Source organism: Typopeltis vanoorti, chromosome 15 (assembly GCF_054136105.1).
Source record: "Typopeltis vanoorti isolate ZY-2024b chromosome 15, IOZ_Tvanoo_1.0, whole genome shotgun sequence".
Classification (NCBI taxonomy): domain Eukaryota; kingdom Metazoa; phylum Arthropoda; class Arachnida; order Uropygi; family Thelyphonidae; genus Typopeltis; species Typopeltis vanoorti.
Window position 1 is genome coordinate 86,697,722 of NC_143563.1, and position 14,847 is coordinate 86,712,568.

Sequence of the window (14,847 nt, forward strand, 5' to 3'; positions counted from 1 at the left end):
CTGTTCATGAACTTGCTGAACATTTTTCATACCCTCAACTTTTTTTTCTGCTCCTGTTTAATGATACTGCTCATCCAGTTCATACTCGATTTATTCTCCTGACCTTGGGTATGCGGTCTGCTACTGCTTCCTTCAAATATCCCTTGACTCTTCCATCCTCCCTTTCAGATTCTTTTGCCATGTCACTGCTTCAAGCTCTATTATAGCTCAGAGTTCTATATGTGGGCCATTGTTGTTTAAGCATGTGGGGGTTGGATTCTTCTCATGGCATGTAGAATGGCTACCATTTGACAATCTTCAGTAAATATGTTCAGGGAGGGATATCTATGCATTGAGTGGCATAGAAAGAGACTCTCTCTTAGACTCCTTAAGCAGCATTCATTATAATAGACGATTCAAAATACAGAATGTGTAGGTGTGTTTTCACATAGCAAGTACTCATCTAGTTTTGTGCAAGATAAATTCATATCACACTATATAGGAAAACATGCATCAAAGTTTCAAAAAGAATCAGTCAAGTAGCTTTCATTGTCAATTTCAGAATCATATTATTGGAGAAAACACAGAGTTCAAGAATGTGAATCTAATCTTAGAATATCAGTAGTAAGGTGTGGGAGGGGTAAATCTTCTGGATTCAGCCAGGAAAATATGTTGTTTGTAAGTATAGAAAAATCAGAAAATTGTAATCAATTCAAAACTCCGCTTTAGATAGCTTAGAGTCAGCAATACTTTGATAACAATCTATTTGAAAGTCACAGTAGTAAATTGATAATATGGGAAAGGGGTTGTATTGAAGCTAGAGAAATTTTAGGCTAATCTGCTTCTACCTATGTCTAAAAATCATGATATTCCGGCAATTAAAGGTACAGTTCACATTTCCAGTGATAATCCAGAAGCTTATTAAAATTCACTCTATTCCTGAATGATCACATCTGTCACTTGGATTAAAAGTTATAGACCATCATTTAATTTCAACTTTCCTTTTCTCTATTGATGAAACTGTAGAGCTTCCAACAGAGATGAGGTTGCATTGTTTTAAATATTCTAGTAGCAAGGCTTATACATTGTTCATACATAACTGGTAATTAGCTTATGGAATTAACAACGCATATAAAGTATATTAATTAAAGGCAACTTTAATGAATGACTTCTATATTTCAGCAATGTCACGTTGCCATCTTCAGGAACATAAAGATATGGTATGTGCACGCAGGCACTAACAAAAGCAAATGAGGAAGAAAGCAAGAAACTAATATTGTTCCTAAAGTCCTAATGGTGCCCTCTGGCAGGCTAATTTGGTTGTTCTTGGCCGTTGGGCTGAAGTTCCCCATAATGTAAGTCTCCCAAATTTGGGGTAGTTTCATGCACCCAAATTTGTTGAGGTTTCGAACATTTTTTAGAGCTGCTGATGATTCCTTGAATAATCTTTCGTACTTAAACTTGCTGCAGTGTATTATTTTAGCTTTCTTCCAACAAATTCTATGGTGGGTATCTAAGGCATGGTCTGCCAGCCCAGAGCGGCTGTACTGGTGAAACTAGATGTAGTCTTTGTGTTCTGAAATCCTGATATTTGCTGTCCTGCCTGTTTGGCCAAAGTAGGACAATTTGCAGCAGCAAGGAACCTGGTATATAACAGGGCAAAATTAATCTGCTCAGATAACAAGGCCCTAACCACTGAACTAAACCACATCCTCAACACTTTCTTAGCCAATGGCTATAACCCTCCAAAAATACTAAAACCAGTAAACCACAATCCCCCCTCCCCCCACTCTACAATAAAGATTACACCAAATCTATCACCATCCCCCTACATCCAGGGCACCTCTGAGAAAATAACCAATATCCTCAAAAAATATGACCTTACTTCTTGTTACAGACCATATAAAAAGTTGGCATCCCTTATCTGCTCTACCAAAGACCAACCACTTCCTCTAGACCTACCTGGTGTATACCAGGTCCCTTGCAGCTGCAAATTCTTGCTTTCTTCCTCATTTACTTTTATTAGTGCCTGCGTGCACATACCATATCTTTATGTTCCTGAAGATGGCAACGTGACGTTGCCGAAATATAGAAGTTATTCATTAAAGTTGCCTTTAATTAATATACTTCATATGCATTGTTAATTCCGTAAGCTAATTAAAAGTTATTGTTTTAAATAGTCAGAGTGTTCCTTGAATGCATTTCATGCATGTTTTCACTCTTCCATTCTTTGTTGCATTGATTTTGTGATTAGGGTTGTTTTGTTGATGTCTGTCTGTGAATAAAATTTTAAGTTACATCTGTGTGAAAGTTTTCTGGAAATGCTAACAACAAAAAGCAGAAAGCTTATTTTCTTTGTGAATGGGACTGTTTTTTTAACTAAACAGCGAAATATGTGTTTTATATGTAAAGAAACAGTCACTTTTGTCGAAAGGCAATGCTGAAATACATTTTAAAACTGTTCAGTCTAAAATTGGTAATAACTTTTACATAGCTCTAACTTGAGAATATAGAAAATTAAAGCATTTAAAAAAAATCAGTTTTACAGCAGATACTGTTTACCAAGGCTTCTGAGAACGGTTGCAACTTTTGACTCTGATCATGTTTCAGATAATAGCTAAGGTGGGAAAGTCATTTGAAGATTTAGCAGTATTTGTTAGAAAGGTTTTCGGCAAATTTGCAGTTTAAGAACTTATGAAGATCTTTCCTTGGAAAAATGCATGAAGAATGGGGATATTTTTTTGGAAAGCAAAAGAGTTATTCTTTCCAAAAATACTCAGAAACAAAGGCTTGTTGGTATTATAATAGATGGAGTTCCTGGTTTCAGATATCTGTGAAGTAACAATAGATTTCTTAGGTACATCAAAAGGATGAAAAGTTCGCAAACTCTTCTACCACTGCTTTCCACCTACTCCCATCAGCAAGAGCTCTGCAAAAAGTTTCTGAAAATGTGAGTGATGTTATGAAATTGTAGTCAAGATGGCAAGGATTTTGTCACCTTTTGAGGAATTAGTTGAATAAGGGCCAGTTTCCAAGGTGTATAATAGATATAAGTGGAAGATGGGGGAAATAAAAAGATTAGAACAGGAGTTAGCTAGAGTACAAACCTACAGAACACTTCAAGAAATCCATTAAAAGTTTAACTGTATAACACCACCAAAAATATTTTTAAAAAATAATAAATTGGCTAACGCCTTTTATTCCCTTATAGGGAGTAGGTGAGGCCTTTATACCCTATCTAGCTTTTGGAGACTGAGTGGGCAGTTCAATCTCCACCGGTAGCTAATCAGAGATAGCTGTCCAATGTATATCACTAATTATAGCAGCCAGTGATGAAGAGGCTGGCAAACAAGTGTTGCCATCTCTTGGTACCTAACTCTAACAAGATATCTTACTGTCTGAAATAATGTGGGTACTACGGTTGATTTTCTTGAGTTTCCGTTAGGAAAAACCCGCTGGCCAGTGTCAGAGATCAACTAACTCTGGAATCGGTTGAAGAAAGGCTTAGAAAAAAAGTTCCTCCAGTCGGCGACTAGACTTGAACTTAAGTCTAACTTCGAGCGACTAAGTGCAGAGGACGTAAGCGGCACTTCTATTGAGCTACATAGGCCTCCTAATAACACCACCAAAGTGGGAACAACTTAAAAGTGTAATGGGCATAAGAAAAGATTTGGTCCTAATTTTGACATCCTCTGCTATTATATAAAAAGAGGTTTATAAGTATTAAGTTGGTACTGGTCTTCAAATAACTGTCTCTCAGATTTTTGGTAAATTAATACAGCCATATTTGAGTTGTGGGGATGCATTGTTGCTGGTGGAATTTTTTTTTTTTTTTTTTGCATTTATCATGATGTGCTTGTGTTGCAGAAGGCATCTTATTGTATAATTAGGTATTGCTTTCATGGATTATGCATTAGCACTTAAGAATTGGCTTACTATGGACAAGAAGATTTGTTGGCATCTGCCTCAGAGGACATAAATTCATTTGCTATAATTGTTGTAAGTTGGGACTAGCAGATTTGTTTGAAACCTCTTCACCCAGGATTAAGTAAAAGAAAGCCAGAGTACTACACAAAGTCATTATATATATCCGTGAAACTTTTTTATTATTATTGTTGTTGTTTTTATTTAGTCAGAAACATCAGTAAAACACCTCGGTAAGTAATGGCTGTATATGAATTTACCAAAAAGCTCATTCATTTTAAGAACAGCTCCGAACTAACGCTTGTGAACTTAATTTCATTAAACAGTATAGGATGCCAAAACTAGGCCTCTACTTTTATTATGTATATTAGTTTTAAATTATTCTCACTAATAACTAATTTTGTGTTTGTGTATAAGTTTTGTTATCCAACTAGTTGTGCTCTGAAGATGTTTACTAGAAACTAGTGAAGTATCAGTAGTGGAATAAATAAATTCATATGTATTCTCATGAATAACAGCTAACACCTAACTTATTCACACATTTAATCAGAGAAATGCCATTAATTTCATTATTATTCAGGCCCTCCATGGAGTCATAAAAGCCATTGTGAGATATGCCCATTTAAACAATACAGTGTTTGCTGGAGTATTCCTTAAACCCATTCACTGTTCATGCTCTCAATACCCTATCTGACAATTCATTTAACTTCATGGTCCAACAAACCTCCATGCAAAAAAGCCACTCTTACCTTTTTACTCATCACTTCCATTCATAACTTTCACTAATGATCCCTTGTCCTTACTCCTTCCTCTTGTTCTATGATACAAAAGAACTACTCACTGTCAACCCTGTAATGACCTCTCAACAGTTTAAATATCGCAATCATATCATCTCTCCATTTACCAAACTCTGCAGTTCACATGCCCTCACTATATCCTCATAGCTAATGTTAAATACAGTCCTAATATAATTTTTGTTATCCATTAAGGTTACTTTGGGTTATCTTCACCGCTTATGGGATATGTCCCTCTAAATTTAGTAAATTTAGGGGGACATATTCCCTGAATTTACTACATTTACTCCAAGTTTCTATCATTCACCATCCCAACTTCCCTTGCCTCCTCCACTTTGTCTAGTAGAGTTCCTCCAATAGAGCATGCAGCCTTCCATTTAATGGATTCCAAACTTTAAGACTTTACATTTAGTTGCATTAAACTGATATCTCCATTCATTTGTCCATCTGTCCAGTTTATTCAAATCCTCCTGAAGGGCTGCTAAATTGACACTATTACTAATTAGCCTTCCCAGCTTCATCTGCAAAAGCTGAATATCTCCTTTCAGTCCATTAATAATATCTTCAACACATAAAAATTAAAGAATACTGAACCCTGAGGGATCCCCACTTGTAACCTTCTGCTATTTTGATACTGCTTCCTATTTGCTACTGCATGTTTGAAATGGTAAGAGGATGTTTTCCAAGGTCATCTATACAAGAATTTGATAGAAATTGACATTGACTTTTTTTGTGGGTAATGATATAGAACCATGTGAATGCCAAAGAGGTGAAAGCAGACAATAGTTGACCAGTAGCTTTGGCAAGAGACCAGAAATTCATAATGTCATTTGAACATGATAATAATTTTCTGCTTTTAACTCTTTCAAAATCTGTTTTAGATTTGTAAATAATTAGTTGGCTTACAGGTGTTTCAGCTATGGTATAAAAAGGAAAGGAAGATGGAGATTTTGATGAAAACCAATTATAATATGCTTCATTGTTCTCATTCTTCACAGTAGCCTTGGTATACAAGAGATGAACCAAAAAGACCAAAACATAATTCAAACAAAAGGTGTAGAAGTTTTGGATTTCATCTTGGTTGGAATTCATAAAATGCTGGCCATCATTGTGGATGAGAGTTCCTGTGTGAATTTTGCTCCGTGAAAGAAGAAATCAACATTAGATTGTGGTCTGAATTACCTACAGGACAAGCAACATCCACTGTACTTTCAAGAGTTGCTAGTGAGAAAAAGAATCCAGAGTGTTTGAAGAATGGTTAATGTTACTTGGTATTAAGACCTTTCTGGTATGCTTGTCAATAGTTTGTGTGAAATCATTGGTGATGTCTTGATATCTTTATCTGCTGATCAATGCAGTTGGGAAAGGATCCTGTCATGGTTGCATTAAAATCTCCATGAAAGAAAATTTCACTGTGGTAAAGTTGGAATGGAGAAAATCACCATTTACAATAAGATTTCAACATAGTTTTTAGCACTTGGAGAGCAGTAAAAACAAATGAATTTCATACCCATCACATAAATAGCTTCTTCAGTTATTTAAAAAAAAAAAAAAAGCAAGCCCATTTAACTACAGATTATGGAAATCCCAAATCTGCCCAACCTTAGAATATTATTCTTGATGTTGTGCTGGAGGAACTAGGAATAATTATTAAACGGTGTAATAAGTGATAGGACATGTTTCATGTTGTTTCAAAAATATCATGAGGAATGTAATGTATTTCTGTAATTGAGTTAAAAGCCATCTAATATTATAGAAAAATTTCTCTACTGTGTGTGAGTGCACATGCTGAAGGAAAAAAAAAATTAGCTCAAGTTGGATCTAGACCAAAAAGGATGCCTAAACTTTGCTAAAAAAATTTTAGCCTTCATCAGATATATAGTATAATAAGGTTTTCTAAATTTTTTAAAAAAGTCTTTTACCTTGGTTTCATTATATGTTAAAGATACCAAGAAATTATATACTTGTTTTTAATCCTTTTCCCAAGAAAGCAAAACAATGTTTTGCACGTTAAATATATTCACATCTAAGTTACTTGTATACAGAGGCTTGTTTGAGAAATATAAATCATTAACTGATAATAAACAGCAGTTGTATAAATTGATAGCTCAGTAAATAACTACAGGTAACCCTTGTATACATGTAATGCAGTACTTATACAACGCGGTTTCGCTATAATGTGGTCTATAGATTGTAGCAACCTTTGTTCAATGCGGTACTTATACAATGCAGTTTCTATAAAAACATGGTCTACAAATTGCAGTAATTCTTTATCTTTTCATATATTTTTACTGTGTGACTTAAAAATCAATTTTATCTTCATTAAATTTGTGACTGCCTGTATCATGCATGTAGTTATAAGTAGCGAATTTATATTAGGGGAAATACCCTTCAGCACGCACGTATGTCAGTTGTTTACCATATGAAGTGTTTATTGTTGAAATTTGTCTTCGTTTCTACCAGGAAAGCACATTAAAAATCATAAGTGATAATATCAAACTGAGCACTATATTTTCTGGTGAGTTACATAATTAATATGTAATGCTTTTTTTTTTATGTAAAAAAATTATTTTTATAGTAATGTCCACTAAAACTGCAAAGTAAGGAAAAAATCATCATTGAAAAGAAAATTCATAAAAATTAATCTTGGATCGGTTGAAAGATGGAGAAAAACTAGGAGTTGTTGCAAGGACTTTGAATTTAAATGAATCAATAATTCGAACAACCAAACAAAATGATCATAAAATCCAAGAAAGCATTATTGCTGGGTCAACGATAAGTGCAAAGCGCGTTGCTCATGTATGCGATATTCTAATGGAAAAAAACTGAGAAATTTCTAATGATTGGGATAGAAGATTGCACTCAAAAGAAAATTCCTTTGGATGGAAATCTTATTAAACAAAAAGCTCTCAAGGTTTATAACCACCTAAAAGAACTTGATCAAAATTCTTCAGAAGAAAGCTCTCAGCATAGATTTTATGCCAGTCAAGGTTGGTTCAAAAACTTTAAAAAGCAGTTCTCTTTGCAAAAATCTTAAAATCCAGGTAGAATCAGCAGACGTAGAAGCTCTCTGGAAACACATAATTAATCCATATTAATCAATTCTCCAATTGATTAAAAATTATTGAAGAAGGTGGTTATAGTGAAGAATTCAGTTTAAAGAAATTAGCAGAAGGATTGGACTTGGCAAAAAAAGTTAAGAAGTTATTTTACGAATAATGATCCCTCAATGGAGCACTTCAGAAAATTCACGAGACAATTGGATATTTGTTTAGCTCCATATTATGAACTTAATAAAAAAAAAAAATTGCAGCATAGTGGTGCAAGGTCTTATTACTGACTTCTTGATAACTAAACCAGCCGAAGTATGCAATGAGAATTATACAAATGATGTCCAAGAGATTTCAAGTGATGATGTCCAGCCACGCGTAAATAAAGAACATCTACAAAATGTTAGTTTTGAAGATGTTCAAAACTAACGATTAAAATATGTACCTTATTTTATTTTGCCTAAATATTTGCATTATATGCAATGAAGTTATGTACATTTTGTAATTTTTATAATTTTATACTATGCATTTGTTTCATAGTTTGTTTTCTTAACTTACATGAATTACCTGAATTTAAAAAAAAAATTTTTTTTTGTTGGATGTGTCATTGTTTATATTAAAAAAAAAAAACGATTTCGGAACATAACTCTACTTTTTCTATATGATCTGAGTCTCATGTAACATGATTTATGTAATGCAGCATCCGCATTATACCAGGGTTACCTATATATGGAAGGGTTTATCCTATGACCTAATCATGCTGACCAGGTGATTTATATGGGTGAGCAGGAAAACATATGGGATGATGCAGCAACAAATCATTTTGTGCAATTTATTGTCCTTAAGTGTGTGTTTCTTTTTTAGATATATTTCACTTTGTTTTCTGATAATTCTTTTATTTAACAATGATTAGTGTTTTTTGCATTATAGTATAATATATACATATTAATTTATGCAGACATTTTACTATAAAATCTAACTATCTGTTTTGTTTATATGCAGAAAAAAAAATTATTTATAAATACTATTACATTACTTTACATTATTTTAAAAGTAGTAAATTATTCATATGCATGATTCACATTATACCCATCTGAGGTTGCCTATCACAATTTATGCAGTATGTTACCTTTCTGAATTTCTGATCTCAATTTTTGTCCATCAATTCCTGAAATATTTCAATAGCATTCTTTGTAGCTCTTACTGCCCTTGCATGATGGACCTTCTATTTTTCTTAACTGATGAATTTTATGTATTTTTATTGTAATCTCTTTAGACATCGTCTCCTCTAGTGTCTAAATATTCTTTAATGATTATCTTGTTGAATTGAATGGAAATATTTCCTTTAGAACCGAATTTTCTGTGAATAATCCATGCATTCACAACAGCTGTTCTGAAGCATTCTTCCATGGTGATTTTTTTATACCTCTTGACTGTCTTTCTGAGAGTGGAATAATAACATGACATCTGGTCTGATACATAGACACCTTTCTTAGCAGCATTATAGCTGAGTACTGCATCCATTTTCTGTACTTGCTGTCTGTACCTGCCATATTCTTATGAGCATTCTTCACTTACAACAATGATCTCTGTAAGTTGTCAACATAGTTACTGATCTTTTATCAGTTCATTTCAGTATTTGAATGCCTGTTTTGTTTTCCATGGCTATTATTTCTCCACATTTATACTTCTTCATAATTTTTACTGGACAGAAATCCAACTCTATTATGCCTGATTATTCCACAGAGAAATATTCCTTTAGAGAGAAGTTCCTCGGCAAATGCCAGACTTGTATAAAATTATCTGCAAATATAATCCTTCCTGTATTCAAGAGACCATCAAGCAATTTCAAAGTGATGGAAGGAGCATGGCCTGACCACTGACTGTTACTTTTACATGCAAATGTTTTATGTATGTGTAGCCATCTGCTAAACAGAGTTTATAAACCTTGATGCCATATTTTTATGAGTCTTGCTGGGAATACATTGTCAAAAGACGTCTCTCATGCCAGGGAATTATGCTTTCATCAATTACAACTCTTTTTCCTAGCAAAAAACTGCTTTTTTGAAAGCTTGGAACAACTTGTTCTACAGTTCTCAAATTTTATGTAGGCAATCACTAGTCTCCACATCATTGTGGAGACCATTTCACTTGAACACAGTTGCACTGATTTGGGAGCATCATATCCCTCCTATTTATACTGGCTACAAGCATAATATCTGACTTGGAATACTCAGTTGGGAAAGACTTGAAAACAGGCAATTTATTGTAGTCAGTTTAATATTCCTATATAATATTACATTCCTGTATTGTAGTAGCAGCAGTAGATTAAGATTTCAGGTGTATTCCAAAGAACTTTGTGTCTTTCTGGTAAGTCATTATGTTGGCTGAAGATGACACATGTTGAAAGTGCTGTGGGTCTCTAGTATTTGCTGCCTCTGGCATGTTCTTTGAAGATGTTTTGCCCAGTCTGTTCATAATGTGAGATATTACAGTCACACCATGAGCAATTCAGGACTACATTTAGGATTAGGACATGAAAGTAAGGATTTTTTTTTTTTATGAAATGTGAAAAATTATTTGATTTATAACCTGGTGATTATTAGAAAGTGTAAAGAAGAGGGTAGGGGTGCATCTAATTAAATTACAGAATGGACATTTATTATACCACTCCAACTGTGATGAGTTAAAAGATGATATCAACTACATGAAAAAAATATCAAACCGAATAGAAGAAGGAATAACTATAGATCATTCAGATGAAGAGGTTGAATAATTTTATTCCAAACTAGAAGAAGCTTTAAATTACAGTAATGAATTTTTATATAATAATTCAAGGATGTTAGCTGTTTGTTTCAGAAGGAAGAAGTAAGAGTAGATTCTTTTGGCAAGATCAAATGATTTGAAAGAGGAGAAATATGCAATGAGAGAGGTTATGAAAGCATTGTTGAAAGAAGCAAAAATCAAGAGTAAGGAAGTAAAGATTATGCATATGCTGCCTTTGCATGGTAGGACAGAATTGAGAAGGGCCATGATTGTTAATGAGAAGATTGTGCAGGTCAAATGGTGTTGGTTTATAGATGTTATGAGTGAATTTAACGAATGAGCATATGTCTAGCCACCCCTGGAATAAATGAGTGTGTATACAGAAATCAGTAAGAGAGATCTTCAGGGAGGCAGGGACTCAATGAGGGAAGCCATACTGTCTGCACCAGTTCCATACCTGCTCTTGAAATCATTCACTCAAATTGTACCTACTACATCCAATGGCAGTCCATTCCAGTCATGCACCACTCAGAGAAAAATATAGCCTTCACCTTCATCTACAGAAAATCGTGTATTACCTTTTCAGAACTGTAGGTCTCAATCATATCGCCCCTCTTTCTCCTGTTTTCTAGTGTCTACAGTCTACAAATTATCAATCTGTCTTCATAATTATATCACAATTCTGATATCATTTTTAACAATCTCCTTTCCACTGTATCAGAATTGCCAGGAAACCAGGAGAGTAGACTTGTGCACAGTAGTCCAAGTGAGGTCTTTTCAAAGCCTTGTAAAGAGGCAAAATGACTTCCTTATCTTTGTATGTCAAGGTTTATTTCAGCACTGCAATTATTCTCTGAGTTATATTTTTCAGTCTTTACTGTATTGCACTTCAGCATCCTGTCTACTAAATATCCAAGATCCCTAAGCCTGATCAGTTTCTTCTAGCATAATCCCACCAATATAATATGACATTAGATATCTAATCACACTGAAGTACATTACTTAATATTTACTAACATTGAACTGACATCCATTTTTTTTGTATGCCCACAGTTCCAGCTTCTTCAAATAATTCTGCAAGTACTGCATGTAAGCAGCATTCCTGATTACAATGCCCTATCTTTGAATCATCAACAAATAACTGTATATCATCTGTCAAACCTTCCCAGTGTCATTAATGTAAAGATTAACTAACAATCGACCAAAGACTGATCCCTGCTGTTCACCACTCGTCACCTTAAATCTTGCAGACTCACTCCCCTCATATACTGCTTTTTGATATATCATTCATCGATCCTCTTATCCATGCCAATATTTTATAATCCAATTCTATATTCTCCAACAGTCTTCCATGTTGTATTCTGTCAAAAGCCTTAACAAAATCCAAAAATATCATGGTGCATCCATTTCCCTTGTCTAACTGAACAGTAACATTATAGAATATTGCTCAAACATGACCTTCCCTTAGCAAACTCATGCCATTCATTGCAAAAGTATTTTACCTTACTTAGCCTTCAAACTCTAGGGATGCATTCTAATATTGCATTATATTTCACTATTTTTTAAACACTTCCCATACACTGTTGATATCCTTGCCATCCAACAACTGATACCGTCCACTTCACTCCATACTGTCTCTGTTACTACTATTATTATTATTGTTACATGACACCTTCAAGGAGTCCAAAGATTCATCGAGGGAGGGCATCTACTCTGAAACACTCCAACTACAGTGAACTGCTACTACCATCGTCACCTACACTGCCATCTACTGCCCACCACCAATAGTATTCTTTATCTGTAAATTGCATGTGTTTTTCAAGGCCGATTTTTCTGTATATGGGATGAAAAACTCGAGTTTCCGGAGGAAAAAATCTGCTACCTACAAATGAGATCACCTTCAATTGAAAAAAAAAGATATATATATAAGAATTCCTCTCATCATGATGAGAATGAAACTTAGATCTTTTCCAATCAAAAGGCCAAGATACTGTTGTTCTTCCAGTTGTACTGCAGAGAAGCTTAAATTTTTTTTTTTATTATTTAATTTTTTTATGACAAAGACATCAAAGATCATGGACACAGGTTACAGTTACAGGTTACAGTATATGGTGTTTGGTAAGCAGGACAATCACAAACATCCATGCCCTGTGGGACCCAAACCTGCAGCCTTCTGGCCGAAGAGCAGACACGTCAACCAGGCTGGCAAATCTATTTCCACCATGTGTGGATTTAACTCCTTTGTCACCAGCAACCCTTCCCTTCATTTTCTTGCCCTTCTTATCCTCATAGATAACATCATATCTCCATCTCTATTCATGTCTGGATATTATTTTCATTCAGACAAATTTCACTTATTCCAACAATTTTAGGGCAAATGAACTTGATCACTGTGATTTCATGTTTCTTACTCTTGATATTTGTAAACAAAATGACTTTTTCTCATTCTATAAACATTCCTTTGTTACCTTTCATTGTTACTTCTCTATGCCTGTCCTTGGATTTTCCTCTATATCATCGCCCATCCTGTACTTTTTTTTCCCTAGATTCATCACAGACATTCCTTTTTTGAGATTACCTTCATACACATTCGCTACTCCTTCCACCACCTTCCTTACACTATATCTCCCATTCCACTCAGGTGCCCTCTCACACTGCTACTTTCCATTTTCAAATGTTTCTTCTTTCTCTCTGCTACTTTATTCTCTTATTTACCATCCTCACCCACCTTTCTAGCAACTGCTTTCCAGTTGAGTTACACCAAGCCCAAATGTAGTCCATCACTCATATATAGTACCATCCATCACTCAAATTCATCCCTTGCATCCACAAATTTCGCTTCTCTCCATGTAGCATTCTCAAAAATCATTTGCAATAGCAACATTCTTGACATTTTTTTTCTTCATATTTGAAGAATGTCCATATCTTAATGTGTATCATATCTATCCCTAATACTTACAATACCCTATTGGTAATATTTGGTTGGGGTGTTGGGAGAGTGGAATAAATATATTCCTTTGATTTTAGTTAACTACACTTTTTTGAAGGGCAAATTAATTCTAGTAGGTGTGTATTTTTTTTTTTTTTTTTAAATGTCGAGGCTTGCCCTAATTCACTACAAATTTTTTTTTTTTTTTTTTTTTTTTTTTTTTTTTTTTTTTTTTTCAAATAAAAAGTTGTAGGTCTTATCTTTTCCTTCAGATTTTCGTTCTTGTAACATATCTTGCTTGAGATGGAATATCTTGATCTATTGCGTATTAGAGTAATCACTGCATGACAAAACACTCACACAAACACACATCATTGTGTTACTAATAGACCTTAACAGCAGGTTGGAACTGCTTATTTCTATTAATAGTCATTATTGTAAATATTTCAGACATACTGTGATTTCTTGCAAATTAAGTTTGAAAATGGCAGTATATGAATTCTGATATTAAATGTCTGGATAAATTATATTGATAAACTAATGGAAAAAAAGAATATTTTTTTCATAAAAAAGAGTATAATTCCCAGATTTATGACTGATCAATATTAGTGAAATATTATTATTTCATTTTTTAACCTATTTTCACTTCACAAGTTTTCAGCTATGTTTTTGTATGTATGTATATATTAAAGCTCTTGAGAGGAGGCCTTCCCGTACCAGAACTTTAATGGGAGCTGGTGAAAAATATTCTCCAGTTATTACAAGTAAGTATTCATTAATTGTGTTGCAGTTCTTAAGAACTCCTGAATTAAAGAAAAACTAGTTATATGGACACTTATAACTAGTATAATATTAATACAATTATACTAACAGTAAGACTGAATAAAGATTAACGCTGTCCCTGTGGGCACCTGTTCGTGGTGCAGAGGACTTTTCAGTGGCCTTTTTTTATTCATACTCTTTTTTCTTTCCTTTTCTTCCTATATTCTTCACTCTGCTTTTCCTGAGTCTTTTTCCACTGCTTTGCAGCCATATTTGCTGTGTGGTGTAACCGGTGGACATCCGGGAAGGGGATCCTGCACTACTTTGGCCTCTGCTTCAGCAAGACAGGTTGTAGTCCTGAATGTCTTGGCCAGGACTATTTGGCTAGTGGGTTTGCCTGCAAGGGTCAATAGTGTTGCAGTACATCTCTCACCTCGTGGTTTTAACTATTTCCCACACGATATAATTCGGGGAAAATTTATTTGTTTTTAAACTGTGCCACCCTGAATTAACGTTATAGCACGGAAAGAATAGTTATAACACTTCTAGAATAGATCACTTTCTAAAATAATACGTTAAATAGTCAGTCATGGCAATTTCTCTAATTTAAGCACACAGGTTCGGTTATTTTTGTGAGACAGTG

General features: G+C 34.2%; 1 protein-coding gene across 8 annotated transcripts in view; it reads left to right on the plus strand.

Moving 5' to 3' along the window:
• Positions 1–14,847, plus strand: part of chb (CLIP-associating protein) — a 723,643-nt gene that overhangs the window by 510,363 nt on the left and 198,433 nt on the right. For all 8 annotated transcript variants that reach the window (XM_090405359.1, XM_090405362.1, XM_090405366.1 and 5 more), the window contains one exon: positions 14,135–14,206. In XM_090405359.1, coding sequence (XP_090261485.1) covers positions 14,135–14,206 — 72 coding nt within the window. The remainder of the gene's footprint in view (positions 1–14,134; positions 14,207–14,847) is intronic.